This window comes from Pundamilia nyererei, unplaced genomic scaffold (genome assembly GCF_000239375.1).
Source record: "Pundamilia nyererei isolate P.nyererei 1_Seehausen unplaced genomic scaffold, PunNye1.0 scaffold00006, whole genome shotgun sequence".
NCBI classification, from domain to species: domain Eukaryota; kingdom Metazoa; phylum Chordata; class Actinopteri; order Cichliformes; family Cichlidae; genus Pundamilia; species Pundamilia nyererei.
The window spans coordinates 5893619-5909638 of record NW_005187407.1 but is presented as its reverse complement, the minus strand read 5'-3'; the positions used below and the strand labels follow the sequence as shown (position 1 = coordinate 5909638).

The 16020-nt window shown below is 42.3% G+C and overlaps 1 protein-coding gene across 1 annotated transcript in view; it reads right to left on the bottom strand.

The window, feature by feature from the left end:
• The window catches only part of sv2ca (synaptic vesicle glycoprotein 2Ca), a 27725-nt gene extending 18127 nt beyond the window's left edge, over positions 1-9598 (bottom strand). Inside the window, exons 1-2 of the mRNA XM_005722301.1 lie at positions 9228-9598; positions 3123-3922 (exon numbers count right to left, since the gene is read on the bottom strand). Coding sequence (XP_005722358.1) covers positions 3123-3717 — 595 coding nt within the window. The 5' untranslated portion in view covers positions 3718-3922; positions 9228-9598. The remainder of the gene's footprint in view (positions 1-3122; positions 3923-9227) is intronic.
• Positions 9599-16020: the final 6422 nt, after the last annotated feature.

Genomic DNA, 16020 nt, shown 5'->3' with positions numbered 1-16020 from the left:
AGCAAAAGACAAGAAAGTAGGAGGGAGGTAGAGACAGCAGAGGTGGAGAGGTGGCTATTAGATGAAAACGAGATGAGTCAAAGAGAAAAATGAGGGGAGTTGTAGCTGTGGAGAGACAGTCTAAGAAAACAAATAAGTAATAAGAGGGTGATCTGTTCCCTTTGTCTGATGTGTCTGAGATGATATCTAAGCCTCTCACTGACTTTGACTGTTGGTGTACTAAATACTACCATCCTCCACCTCTCTGCACCCGTCCACCCACAGCACTCTTCCTATTACTCCCATGTAACTTGGTCATCTCGCTGCTTCAAAGCCATCTCTCCTCCTCTCGTCGTCCCCCGTTTATCCCACATATTGCATCTCAGCGTGCGTGTCTTCCCTCCTGCTTCCCACTTCCCACACCCTCCACTCTTGTTTGAGGTATTTACAGTATTTCACCCCCTCCTATAGCCCAGTACTTCATCTTTCACACTGAAGTAACATTAAAAGATTCCTGTGAGATCGGAAAACCGGCTGGACCAAATTCAACTCAGTAATGGAATCAGCATCTTACTCATCCATCCTATTTGGGATTTTCTGTTTTTTTCATGCTGCATTATCCCATTATATTCAGCGGTCTTTACAGCATGCTCCTGCCTCTGCCTTCTATGGAGTCAATGAAGCTGCACTCAAACTGTGATGAAGTCTGGTAGAGCGAACCAAACACCAAACTGGTTTTTCAAATCTTTAGAATTTCTTAATTTTTCATATATTTTTGGGTAATTTTTAGTTTCTTAATCCTGAGGATGTCAGCCTCCACTTTAACTCTACTATTGTCCAAATGCCTCCTCTGAAACACTTAACCGCATATAAACAAAAATCAGAAAGCACATAAATAGCAGAATGTGCATTTATTGTAATAACCCAATTAAAACTTGGGTTTTTTTCTTCAGTAACATTTCTGTGTTAATAGACCTCTCTGCATTGAATCATACTTGTTATTAATCTCAGGCTCTCTTCCACAGGATGTCTTTTATCCTGTCTTCTTTCTCAAACCACAAACGGCCATGGCAGATGGCCCCACCCCTCCCTGAGCCTGGTTCTGCTGGAGGTTTCTTCCTGTTAAAAGGGAGTTTTTCCTTCCCACTGTTGCCAAAGTGCTTGCTCATAGGGGGTCATATGATTCTTGGGATTTTCTCTGTATGTATTATTGTAGGGTCTACCTTACAGTATAAAACACCTTGAGGCAACTGTTGTTGTGATTTGGAGCTGTATAAATAAATTTGAATTTAATTTAATTGAAAAACATAAATCACCAACTACATTCATAGTAGATCAGTGATTAGGTTCATTTTTGTACTGTTGACCTTATTTTGGAAGCAATATGTACTTACTTTAACTGTGACAGAGATGAAACACATACTGAGAAGACTGAGTGTAGTGAGAGTGCACATCCACCATTCCAGAAGAGTGACCTTGAGGGTATAATGCAGATGCAACCATAACCAGCCTCATCTAAATGAAACCTAAGTAGCTTCACATGCTGATAAATCTGCCAAGTGTGATAACTGAACCTACAGACCAAGCTGTATGGACCACAGGTTAAACTGATCCTCAGTCCTTACCCGCAGACCACCAAAAAGAGGCTATTTCATGGTAAGACAACTGTGGCCAGTTAGAAGGTCCTTGATTAGATCCCTGCTCTCCTGGTCTGCATGTTAAAGTGTAACTGGCCAAAAGAAGGTAACCAAAAATGCCCCAGAAACGTCCATCCACTGGAGCGTGAGTGTGTGAAAAATAAAGTAGTGAATGTGGGCTGTGGTGTAAAAGTGCTCTGAAAGACGATGTCAGTCCATCTAAGGCTGTCACTGTAAGATGAGATCCTCGTTACCCAGTGAACTTAAAAAAACAGAATTTCTTCTCGTTCATCTGCAGATTAAAGTTCATTTTTGAATTTCTGCACTTAAAGGAAGTAAAAAAAAAAGCTGTGGCACCTGTAAAACATCAGTTGACACCATTTTGTTACCTCTAATTAAGTGTAATTAGTGTGTTAAACTCCGAATGGATACCAACAAGGTCATGGTAATTATGTAGGCTATGCTCAAACACTCACACACACACGCATGCACACACACACACCAATCAACAGGGAGGAGCCTCGGGCTAATCAGCAGGATGAGGAAGAGGAGGATGGGAGAAGAAAGGAAAAGCACAGAGAATGGGGGGTGAGGGGGAGGGACAGGGGTGAGGGATGGAGTCACGAACAAGGAGAAGCAGAGCATAGAGCAAAAATGCCTGCAGGACTTTGCTTGGCAAGAAAGGAAGCAAAGAGTTTACACTGATACCAAGGAAAGAGACAGAAAAATGAAGGTGCAGCGTACACAACATCTTGTGAGGCTTTAACAAAGTAGTGTTTTTGTTGATAAGATGACTCTGCTGCAAGTACAACCAACAGTACATTTTTCTTAAATAAAGCAGCAGTACAATAGTATTTGTCAAACTTTCCGTCACAACCTCCATTTTCAAAGCGCGTATCAGTTTTCCATCAGGTGTTGCTGTGAAGTTGATGTATTGTCACGTCTCACCGTGGCAGTTAGTATCTAAGGGCTGTGTGCCTGATTGAATGTCCTCTCCACTCTGGTACTGACACAGTGAGTCAGCCCCTGTACACAGCTCTGTGGTGATGGATTATGCACCTGCAGCTACTGGTACTGCTGAGACTCCACCTCAACCCACAGAGCACACAGGGAATATTAGCTACCCTCTTAATCCTGACACGGAGACCATTGGACCGAAACGCCTCATCTATGTGAAACACTGCTATAGGATAAGAGTGACATACTGTGTATAGCACAAACACATACATCTGGACCTGTTTTTCAAGGCTGTTTTGAGGCTATTTTTGCATGCTGTGTACTCATTTCAAACATGTGCACAGTTGTTAATTTTATAATGATCCTGGAAAGGATGCAGCTGTACATCGTAGGGTGCTATTTAAACTCTATTCAAAGGTGAGAAAAAGGCCTTTCAGACTTATAATAACTAATTAAACAGAATAAAATACACACTAAGAAAAGGCCTTGCTGAATTAATAATGAAGCGAGTGCATTAATATCCAAAACAAATACAAAGAAGGGCCTTACCTAGCCATCCCGAGCTGGAGTTGGGCACACACATGTCTGTCTCTGCACTGGGCAGCACAAAGCCCACCACAAACACCTCCACCCCATCCGACATGAGTGCCAGCCCGAGCACCAGGAACAGCTGCCACTGGAACCTGCCGTGGCCACACTCCTGGATGATCAGCTCATATTGCTGGGCCAGCTCCTCCTCATCCGCCTGCCTCTCCTGTTCCAGCTCGCCACGGTCCTTTGTGCCATCAGACATCGGCTTCCCCAGTGCCACCTGGCCCTGCTTCTTGTCTCCTGCGGATGAGGGGATGCCCTGGTACTCGCCCTCATAGATCTCGTCCTCGTCGTCGTGGCCCTCTGTAGCATCACTTGAGCCCTCCTCATTGTCGGGGTAGCTCTCGCCGTCCTGCCTCGGCGGGTTCTGGTAGAAATCCTCATCTTCATCCACCTCGTCCTGGAATCGAGTGTAGTTGCGGTGAGAAGAGTACTCATCTGTAGCACGGTCTACCGCCTTGTTGACTTTCTTTGTTGCGTGCTTTTTGGCCTCCTTGACAATGTCCTTGGCCCCCTTAACTAGGGAAGTCCTATTATTGTAAGTGTCCTCCATTTTGGCTCCAAAAGTAGGCCTTTGCAGGGGTGCTGATGGTGGCAAGAAGTAGAAGAAAGAGGGAAGAGAGGGGAAAAGGGGCAAATGTAAAGGCGAGTTAGAGGAATGGTGAGATCAGTGGGTCTTGGGATGTGGGAAGGAAACTCTTGAGTCTGCAGTCACCACAGGAGATTAACCACAATGGCTGTGGCAATCATGGACCAGTCTGAAAGACAGGGGGGGAGGGGAAGCAACAGACAGATTTTTAAAAAAGAAGAGTCGAGAAGCATCAGAGTTTAAAGAGAAATAAAATCAGACACAAGAGATGCTCATCATGTCCGCCCACTATCATTAACTAACCCGTTAATCGTTGGCTTTTCTGCATTGCCCCAAATTTCCATTCAAAATAAAAATTCATTCTCCAAAGGCGGGCTGTTTGTTCTACATCTCATGAGTTGCCCTCAGTTTTTGAAGAGATGATTATTTGAAACAGAGATGCTGAACCTGCTGACTCATGATCAGCTCTGTAAAGCAGGAGCTAATAAACAAGCACTCTGCCCAAAAATCAATTTGTCCCCAATAAAGACCCGGTTCATTAAAACGGGAGCGACGATCCAACTGGAACGGCACTGTCATTTTTAATCCAAGTAAAGACGGGAGGATAGGAGGAATGACCGTGAGTGGATGCACAGACAGACACAGTGTAGAAACAATCACAGACGAGAACTATTCTCAAATAAAGTGCCTGAAAAGCTGCACAAATATATATGTACCTGCAAAAGGCACACATCCCTAGAAAGAAGATCTCTCACTCCTAAACATGTCGTGCACATAAGTGAGTGTGAACACACATGGGCGCGGGGAAGCCACTTCCCATCTCTGCAGACTAGTGATGGGAGGGAGACCCCAGCTTAAACGCTAAAATGATGTATCATGATTTCATGTGAGTGCTCCGCTCTCATCATCAGCCAGGTTAAACAAATCAAAGAATTTCTAAATTTCTCTTAAATTACAAAACCCTGAATTGCTCTTTTTTTTTTATTATGAAACATTTGCAGATGCTATGGAGTGCATATTTATGAGCAGGGTGGGGATGGTCAGAGCTGTCCAGTGTGTGGGGTTTCCATGTGACTACGAGTGGCTCGCCACAGCCTCTAATGAACACTGAAGCCTTGTCAGGAGGACACAAATCACAGGGCCGGTTCCAGCTCCTATAATGCAATTTTACTGGGCAAAATGACACCGCAGTTTCAAGGTGACTCTACTAATCCCTTTTGGCGCATACGATAACTTCTGTGGTTACGAGCGTGCTCCCTTTTCTGATAATTTTTAATGCCTCCATTGACACTGGTGCTTCCTCAGATAAGGACGCGCATAATCAATCTGTCTCCTTTGTCAAAAAATAACATACAAAGGGCTGAGGTTGTGGCATCAGTTTCCTAGTTTCCCCCAAACGGCTCTCCTTGAGCATTTATGCATGAAAACATCAAAAAGTAAAAATGAATTGTGAATTCCTCAGAAGGCTAACACCTTGCAAGGAGCAAGTCAAAGTTCACAGGTGTCAGAGAACTATTTATTTCTTTCAGGACTGAGTCGTGTCAGCCATCACACAGGCTCTTACCTAAAACGGGCACACGCAGGCGCTGCACGAGGCTGCCTGTCAGAGAATCAATGGAGTGTATGGTGAGACACGCTGTCAGTGGTGATGAGGCTCAGAAGACACCCGAGCACAGAGGCAACCGACCTCACCTGACCGCAGCTGAAGAGACCCCGATACCGGAGACAGCAAGAGCAATCGCATTCTAGCTGGGGAAACCACCAACTGTGCCTAACCTAAGTTTTCTGTTTTATTTTATTTCTACGCGATCTTCTTTATTTTTTGCAGTTCCTCTGATATTTTATGTAGGTTTATATTTTAGGCATGTTGATTTCCTCATAACACTTGGCCATCTCAACAGCCACAACATCAAAACCACTGACAGGTGAAGTGAATATTTTTGATCGTTTTATTGTAGTGCAGTGGTCTGCTGGGAAAACTTTTGTCCAGACATTCATGGGGTTGGATACTTTGGATGGCTATGGCACTCCCCAATGGCAACGGCCAAGTGCCAGACAGCACATGGGACCCCCAGAGGTTCTGTGCAATGATAGGTGGTTTTAAAGCTGCAGCTGAATATTTATACTTATAAGGAGCCACTGTAATGTTAATGAAATGTCCTGAAAATGAATGGAACAGTATCCATACAGTGTCACATGGGAAACTGTTCCCTGCTATTAAAATAAAAAGAGCTAATATACTGTGCTGCTCTGAACCATGAGAGGGTGGCTGAAATTAGGCCTGGCTCTGGCGATACCTCTTGTCTGCATGATGGATGGTGGCCTTGCTTTTCTTAGACCTCTTTAAAATAGTAAAAGAAAATAGAAAAATCGCTAGGTCAAGTATCACTTGGCCTTTGAATTTCATCTGCCATGGACATAAAGACAAACTGAGAGATTAGTGCTTCAAGAGATTTATCCATGCGTCCAACTGAGGACAGCTAATCTCAGAAGGAGGGGGGGATTAGTGTTATTATCCAGAGTTTGTGTGTTTGATAAGCTTAATGCATTTAAACATACTGCTGTTGCTTACCGTGAAACATTCGTCATAAGTGGCACAGTGATTAACCCAAGCAATGTGAATTTTGACAGAAAACAAAAAGATATTAATTACACGAGATTACACAGTAATGATGACAATAGTAATAAACAGCCTCAGTGAAAACAACCTAAAACATAATGAACCAATTATCAGCACAGTGAGGGCTTCCTACTCACATTGCACTTTGTCAAAAGGATTGATGTGAGTGTTGGAACGAATCAACCGCGAGTCCAGCGGCCGACAAACAGACTGAGCAGGTGCAAGCAGGTTGTTAGTACAAAATAAAAGGATCAATTTCTGTCCCTGGATTTCAGGTTCCCTGACCCACAACATCTTGTGGAGGCAAACACTTAATGTACTTGAAATAAAATCAATAGTGACCTTTTTGGATATGTGTGCTTATTTAGTACAGACTTTGTCTCTTTCACAGTACAATGAGTAAGTAGAATTACGCAAAACAACGAGGGCTGTGGTCTCCTTCTCATTCTTAAATCTGATTTTATAAGAATCGGTTTTATAGAGTGCAGGAGGCAGAAATATATTCCAAAAATGTTTAGAAAATAAAAAGAGGGGGAAAAGTGGCACAGCTATGAGGGCACAATACTGGCACTTCACCTTTTTGACCTGTGTATTTTGTTCACATGAAGTGGACGTATTTGGGCCCCTTAACTCAGAAGAACTTTTTTCCCACATTTTGTAAAATATTTTGAAGATTTAGTGGGTTTTTGTACTGTTGAAGCACAATCATAAAGACCTCCCATCTCTCAAGTATGACTTGACGGAGAAAGCGACCTTCCCTTTCAAAGACGTGCGTAAGCACTGTGATGGTGTGACCGGTGGTTTGCTCCATTACCAAAAGGAGGAAAGAGAAAAGCAGGTCCAATCGCTAAAGTGGGCAGAGCCACATCATGTAATCCCATAAAAACGGAGAGTCCATGACCTCATCTGGAAGGCAGAAACCCAACCGGCCCGTGACGTCTTAGGAGATTTCATCAAACACTGATTCCATTACTGAGCAAGCGAAGGGGAAGACAGAGGACAATGGCTGTACTGTATAGGAGAAATTGTTCCTCGTGGAGTGTAAAAAAACAGCAGCTTAGAAGCACTCAAAGATCCACCACAGATCACAGATGATGAATAAAAAATATATCAATACAAATACACAAAAATGGGTCTGCAGCAAGCTGATTATTTCCTTCTCAAACATGAAGAGCTGCCATTGTTATTATTTAGAATGACTTCAGTCACTGTTATCTCAAGCCTGGAGATTATAAAAAAGTGTCATTCCTTGTTTATATTCTTACATAATTTATATTCTTTTGACTCTTCTTACTTAGACTGAAACAATTAATGTCTCCAGAAATGCATTCAGGAGTGTACAAGCATCGAAAATCTAAAACCTAAAGACAGAAAGAAACCCCTGACTGATCTACACACAGCAAAGTGTGTCGTCTCGTTTGCTTTTCTCTTTCAACTTGATACGTGTTTGATCTTCTTTATGAAATATCACATGCCACTCCTGTCTAGTCCAAACCCTGTCTGCTGGGTCGTAATGATGCAACAATTCAGATTAGGTAAGGGATGCAATATGTTACACAGTTACTGGTGACGTTTTACCTTTGCATGGTGCATATGTGTGCTTACAAAAAGATAAATGAAGCCACAATCACACGCACATTTAGGCTAACATGAGAGTGAAAAAGAGGATTCTTCAGAGCAAAACTGCTGGTTTAAACTAAAATAATGATGAATGTGGTGGATATCTACTTTCACGTTAGTCAACAAAATGTTCTGACAGACCTTCTTCTCTCTTCTACACTGTGACATGCATTATCAGACACACTTTGGAGTCCTTTCTTCTTTGCAGCATACAGCAAAACAGTGCAACAGAAACTATCTCCACCTCAAAACATCTTTTCATTGCTGTTGAACTTCAGAATAGGAACAAAATTAGGAATCAATGGGTGCTTGTAGTGGAGACACAGGGAAGAGGATGTTATGAATCCCAGAGAGACTTTTGTTTATCAGGTATATATCGATTTTTAGAAACAATGACAAGTGGGCCAAACGACTGAATTTTGCAGCTTGCAATCACTTCCATCCAGCGTGTTTTCACTGATGGAGCCCTTCAGTGTTAACCCAGCAGGACTACTACAAGCGGCGTTAGGACTGCAAACAAAGCACTCTGCCACAGATTTCCAGTTCACCGGCTGTGCGCCTGTCAATCGCTCGCTGCCTCTTGAGGTACAATTCATGGATGAGTCAGTTGCCTACTCCCGCGTCCTCTCCTCTTTTTGGCGGCAGTGCAGAGTGCTTTAACTGCCCCAGGGCAGGTGGCTGGATTGCAGTACAGCGTGAACAGTCCACAGTCAACAAACCCCAAAAAAGCTCGGCTCATGCCAAGGACAACTATTTTATGATAGCACAAAGATGGGCACACCAGCTCATGAGCCGAAAGGAAAACTAAACAGACTTTATTCGAGTATATCTGACATAGATTTGACTAAATCTCACAATCTAAGACACACTGAAACCGGGGATGAATCCCCACTACATCCCATTAGTTAATTATGCTCGCAGCCTACTTCAGGATAATTTGCCTTTACTCTTATATGAGGCAAATGTGAAGTCAGGGAAATAATCCCAACTTTTAACCATTCAATCATGAACTCGCGAATACAAAATAACCTGTCCCTGAGTCGCAGCTTTCATTTTAGTCAGAAATATCACTGAAAATGTGCTAATAAATTGATAGTCGCACGTGTCTGTGTGTGTGTACGTGTGTGTGTTTGTGTGTCCCCATATTAGATACAAAAGGCGAAAAGAGAATTGTCTAACTCGGAAGTCTTACACTCAGCATGTTTTTAGGGTGGGAAAAAAAGTCATTACTTACCGTCATTTATGGCGAGAAAATTGGACCGAGCTGATTGTGAGCCATTGCACCGGACTCTGCTTTTGCTCTCGGGAAAAAGAAAAAAGAAGAAGGAAAAAAAATCTTGTGGGCTTTTTACTGTAGAATAGGATCAGAGGAAACTGCCGGCGCACGACTGTTTTTCTTTTTTTTCCCTCTCTCTCTCCCTCTCTCTTTCTTTTTCGATGCGGTCCTCTCTCGCTGCAGCACTTCAGGGAAAGCAGAGAGCGAAAAACAGAGGTGGTGGTTGGGGAGAGGGAGGGCCGGTGTAATCAATAATTGTATTTCATTGAGTGATGCGGGTAATTCCGTCTGATGGAACAATCTAGTTAGGTGACTGACGCGCAGCACTGCAGCGCATGAATGCTAAACAGATGAGAAAGGTTTGCGCACATTCACTGTAGGGCAGCCCAGTATGTTCGTGTGTATGCGAACTACTTGCTCAGTCTTGGGGGATAGTTACAAGACACAGACTGTAGGACTTGTGGGAGTTGACGCCTGCCCATTTGAGCCGAAAAGATATGTTTAAGGGAAAGTTTCCCACTTCTTTCGAAAGACAAGTTGCAAAAATACCCCGACATCTAAATTCTGTGAACAGCAGAGATTCTTGCAACTCAGCTCCCCTCCGTCTGTTCTCAGAGTTAACCATTTTCATAAAAGTGGAGCTGTGTGGGAGCTCACCTTGGTTATGCAGAGTGGATCCTGAAGCCGCGCAACGCATTTTAACGAAATCTCGCCTCTGTCCGTGGTGCTGACCGACCGACTCCTCAGCGCCCGGTTTACCTCAGATAACTTCTCAGAAAATGGTCGATATGTTGCAAGCACAATCGTACTGTGAGCCACACATCTCTCTGAAAGTTATTCGCAAACATCGTCGCTAAAGTACTTTTATAGTCTGTCGCTTTCAGGACATGCGGAAGCTGTGGAAGAAAATCTGTAGTTTATATAGTCAGTACAACTGGTGCAAAATTATGATTGACTGCAAAAAAGTGCATTGTAAACACGAAGTATCAGGTGGGTTTTTTCCAATCCCACACCTTTTATGCTGTTTGATCATTATCAGTACTTATATCCATACATAAACATACACAAGTCTGCATCCAGTAGAGGCAATTCACAAACCAAAACAACAGTCCACTAACTGCACACCCTGAGATTAACACTCCTCCACGTCCCTACACTTGGTAGAAATGATATCTTCATATTTGTTTTTAAACTGTGTAGTTGATGTTTGTGATATTATGAGGGAAAACAATCAGCGCCCACTGAATAATAACATAGATTAACAATAAAATAATCTGAAGTTCTACAAATGTTGGGAACTACTGATTATTCTTGTTGGGAGGCAATTCAGCGACTCACACATACAGCCGGAGTACTGGGGACCCCCGCCAGAGGCTTGTCTGTCAGTTTTAACAGATCTGAACCATAATTAACTTAATCCTTGTCCAATACCCCACCTCTCCACCAGGTTTCATGAACTTTGGTGAAGTAGTTTATGTGTATATTTGCCAGTTCAACAAACAAACGGCACTGAGAATGAAGCCAAACAGACACACAAATACGCACACAGTCCACATCACCAATACATTTTTTTATTCAACCCTTTTTATTGCACTAACACACTGTTGTCTTACTGGCATCAACTGTCACCATATTATCTTACCCAATTTGATTTGATTTTGGATTTAATCAGGCAAGGGAGAGCTTTATGAAAGGGTTTAAATCAAGAAAATGAATCATAAATGATCTTCAAACCATGAACTTTACCTTACAAAATAAGGTGCATTAAAATAAAAAGAAGTGCTGTGACAAATTGCCTGTATTGTGTAAAACTGATTTTCAGCTCTTGACCAGTCTTCACTTGGATCACTAATAGGGCAACAACGATGGGGTCAGGGGATCTGATCAAAGTGATTCCCCTGTGAGTGATACTCAATGGATTCCTTAAGGGTACCTTACCAAAATCTTCATGCTTTCCTGATGATCACCAATAAGAGCACAGCAGATAAATCGTATGTTAATTGCAGCGGATTTTCAGTTGCCAGGAGTACTGTGTTTTCCTGTAAGAGTGAAGTTCCTTAAAGGAGTGCAGAGGCACAACTCCAGCATAATGAACTCAGCGGACACATGATACAACACTGAAATCTGATCACCTGCAGCCATGCACCGGGAGCCAGAGATGCTCATACTAGTGCAGGTCATAATTTCTGATTGTCTCTCTTGTTCTGTCACATTCTCTGTCAAACTACTGCTTCATGAACAGGTTACTCTGGAAAAGACGACACAAATGGGAAAAGGGTTTCACACTTTAGCATCGATCCCATATCTAAATACACTCTTAACTGCTGTACACAATTTTGCTTAATATTCAGGTTTCACATTTATTTTCATTTCAGCATCCCATTGCTGGTTCTTACTTCATTTGCAAGCTGCTAAGCTTAATTTGACAGTGTGAAGTAACCTGAGCAGTGAGTAAAGCCTTTGAATTCCCAATGCAGTTTGAGCAAGAGAAATGCTAATTTCTTTCATCTCACTAAAGACCACAGAGGGAATAATAGTATTGATGAACACCACACAAAGGGTGTGCAGTCCCGTTATAATAATTACATAACCGATCACAGGCTGTTAAGAGATACCGAGGATCTTTAGATTAAGCATGATATAGCAACTGACAGTTCGCTGCTATGTCAGATACTACCCGCAAGTGACTCCTGGAGAAAATGAGGCAAGGGGGGGAAAGAAGGAAAATACAGAGTGATGCAAGCACAGGGATATTCAGCTTTTCAGTATTCACATCGTTTGCAGCTGCAAATTACACCAGCAAAACCAGTGAGACACCAGAACACCGTCCACTGCAGAAAACATCTACAAGCAAGCTCTTTGATGTGTTACATCCAGTGCATCTAATTCTTTACTTTCATTATTCAAAAACTTTTTTTTTTTAAATCAATCGCTTTTCCTGTTAATACGAAGGACGTGCAGTGAATAGGACAGCCTGGTTGTGCACCGTGACATGTTTGTAACGCTGGCTATGCATCATGTTCAGGACAAATGACAGAGAGTAAGATTTTAAATGATCCACACACTGTGTACTAAAACATGCACAACACAAAAACGTGAAGGGGAACACATACGCACACGCTCAGACACACAAACAAAAAGAAAAGCCTCTATCCTTTTCCTCTGAACTTGATGATTCACAGAAGCAGTGACCTGGGGTTTGGGACACACTCTGCTTTTGATTTGGACTTGAGAAGCCCCCTCCAAGCCCCGAGCCATAAGACTCCATTTACTACTGCTGTAGAGCTGAGGAGCACTTAGCTTAATGTACGGGACAGTAGAATGACACACACACACACACACACACACACACACACACACACACACACACACACACACACACACACACACACACACACATGCGGATCCTCATGGATTTCAGTATCTTTTATTACAGAAAGCATGATAAAGATGGGGTTTTCCCTGAGCTTTGGACATTTACATGTACACACAATAGATGTGAATTTAATAAGATCCCATGCTACATGTAAATACAGCCTACTATTCGTGGTAGTTATTAGAATAGTGTCAGTGTTGGACTTTGTCTTGCCTTTGCCTGGCCTGTATGTAGAGTCTATAGGCAAGGTAAGGGATTTTTGTACCACTCTGCTTGTAGTCTGATTTCCACTGACCAATCACGTTTGATCAGGCTTTCGTTGCAGGAAGGTAAGCAGTGTGTGTGGACAACAAAAGAGTGCTTACATTTGCTGAAATGAGTGTGTCAAACACTGACTTTTTATTAGGTTTCAGAAATAATCTGCATTTGTAAACAATGACTACCATTTGAAACAGGAGGGTGCCCCAAAAACATGGCCATTGCCATACTTGGCTTGACTAAGCAATGGGTTCTTGACTGCCCACACTGATATTGACAAATATTGGTAAAAACACCCAACACTAAGTTATGAACTTCATCCATCCATTCATTTTCTGCTTGCCCAATTCAGGAACATGAGGGGGGCTGGAGCCTATCCCAGCTGTTACTGGGTAAGAGGCAGGTGACTTAGACAGCTCTATCCATCACAGGACTAACACAAGGAGGCAGACAAGCATTCATACTCATGTTCATAGCTAGAGCCAATTTAGAACCGCCAGTTAGCAAGCATGTTTTTGGACTGTGGGAGGAAGTCGGACAACCTGGAGAGAAGCCACACAAAGAAGGGAAGGTAAAACAACAGGGTCATTGTTTAGTGACTACTTAACAAGGACACACGGCTTGACTCCACCTCCTCAGCTGTACTGCTGCTCTGCTACATGTGCTGCAGACCGAGATCCTGAGACCGTTTGAAGAACTATGCGATGACACAACTGTTAAATTACGTCCTCATTAGTTCTGTTAAAAAATTTACTCGGCTAAATCTGTGAGAGGACAGCATCAAAAAGCTACTTCCAGCTGCTCTCTTGCCACAAGGGGCCGCTCATTAAATTGAATTTTACACTAGATGTTCTTCCTAACTCAGCCTCAATGGGAATTTGTAGAATTGAACCAGCAACTTTTTATTTGCAAAGCAAGATGAGCCAGTTATATTGTCCCATATATAAGTCTGATATATGGATGTGGTACCTGCTGCATCAGCTTTCCTTGATAAATTACACTGGAACAACTGTCTGCTGCTTATCTTCATCCAGATTATAACAGATGTGGACACTGATGGTAATTGCTTATGTCTTGTGGAGATAGAAGCACTGGTTAACTGATTTAGCCTCCATCTTTTGCTGTCCACCTCCACCGCTCATCTACATTCATACTGCTGACCACTTTATACAAGATTCAGCTTTAGTCATACTGCACGGATACGTTTCGAATTTGATATAAGAAAATCTGTTGACTTGTTGCATCTCATCTGTGTGTAGGTATGTGTTTAGAAGTGCCGGTGAATTTGCTACCTAGAGAGCAAAACAAAAAGACACGGATGTCATTGATAGAGAGATGTGATGGATTAGAGTGGCCCAAGGGGGAAGTCCCGCTCCATCAACATGTAATGAAAACTAATTTGAAAACAGCAGGCAGCGATGAATAACTCTAAGATGAGTTCTGGTAACATTGTCTTCAGTGAGAGGTCATTATTGTCTCATATATGGGAAAAATTGGTTGATAACATTACGATTGATGATAGAACATTAGTTGTTGTCTTCAGGAGTTATGGCTGTCTGTAAGTAGGTCTGACTGAAAATCGATCAAGGGCAGAAACAATTTTACACCAAGTTTGTAATCCACCGTTCCACCATCAGATGCAACAGATGAAATGATGCGTGCTGGACAAAGAAAAGAAAGGGGCTGTAATACCATACATTTCTGCAATCTCTTAAATTTAAATTCTCTGGGGGAAAAAATAAAAGTTGAGCAAGGAAAGGCTTGGTAACAAGGTAAACATGCAAAAGCTCAAAACATTATTTTCTCATTTCTTTTCTGTCTACCTTTGCAATGTCCTGGATAGTCTAACGCAGCTGAGCTAAAATACCAGAGGGAAGAAAGTCAAATGGATTGTGATTATTGTCCTGGAACAGATTGAACAGGCTGTGGGAGAAGAATGTGAGCTGAATCCCATTTCAACACACAAGCCCAGGTGCATTTCTTTTACTGAGAGGAAGGTGAAACTCACAAAAGGGATCTAAAGAAAGCATTTAGGTGGTAATACCGGGTGTAATCTAACCACTTATCAACAGTAGTTTATCACTTTTTTTTCTGCAGCAAAAGAAAAACATTTTGCAAAGAACAGAGATGGTTTCAAATAAGTTGCCTAGATTTTAACTGCTGCTCTGTGTTAGTTAGATTAATTTAGATGTCAGACCTACACTTAACTTTATTTAATCTTATGCAAGATACAATTTACGGGCATTCAAGGCAAAGAAATCGTGTAGCAGGCAAGAAGAGCCTGGGCAGTATTAAACACATCTACAGTTATCTGCCATGTGTTGTATTGTGCATTGCAAAAAGATGGCACAAGGGTCTAAAACTCCTTGATTTTTTGCTTTTTTTTTTCTTTCTTTCTTCTTTTGCTTTTTCTATGCAAATCCTGTCATTTTCTAGTCTTAGCCAGTCCTTGTCATTTTAACTTTCCTACAGAGAAAAACAAGTGCAGAAAATTAGGAATATACCACAGCATGACAGAAAACCAGAGAAGCAAAGCAACACCATGCTGGAATGACAAAAAAAAAAATCACCTCGAAAGAGAAACTGCGATGAACGCATCACTGAAACCTTTCAAAACATGTGAATCATCTGCTCCGAAATGGAAATAAGTAATCTGTGGGGAGTTACAGCTTCCTGTCATTCAACAGGAAACCTCCACTCCCCACCGAGCAGCTAGGATTATCCTCTGCGCCTCACAGTTCTGGTTCAAATTCACAGCCTGCGTCAGCTGTCAAGACATGTAATAAAATGTGTGTGTCTGTGTGTGCTGAGGGTTGCCTGTGCCAGGTCTTGCTTCCAGTAAGTACAGTATATTTGATTTGAAAATGTATTACATCCAAAACTGTGCAATTCCTCTAAGTCTGTTGTTTTAGGGGAAGATTACCAAAGTCACTACTTCTTTCTTTTTTTTTTAATGTCAGGCTGCGGGTCTTATAACAATGCTGACTGGACACCTTCGGACAGTGAAGTACTCTGAGCCAGCTGGTGAGGAGGCTCTAGTCCAACAGTGCTGCTTTCAGCTCTGCCATGGCTGAGAGGTACCATATGTCTCCTCTCTCAGGAGTCCGTCCCAGGCTA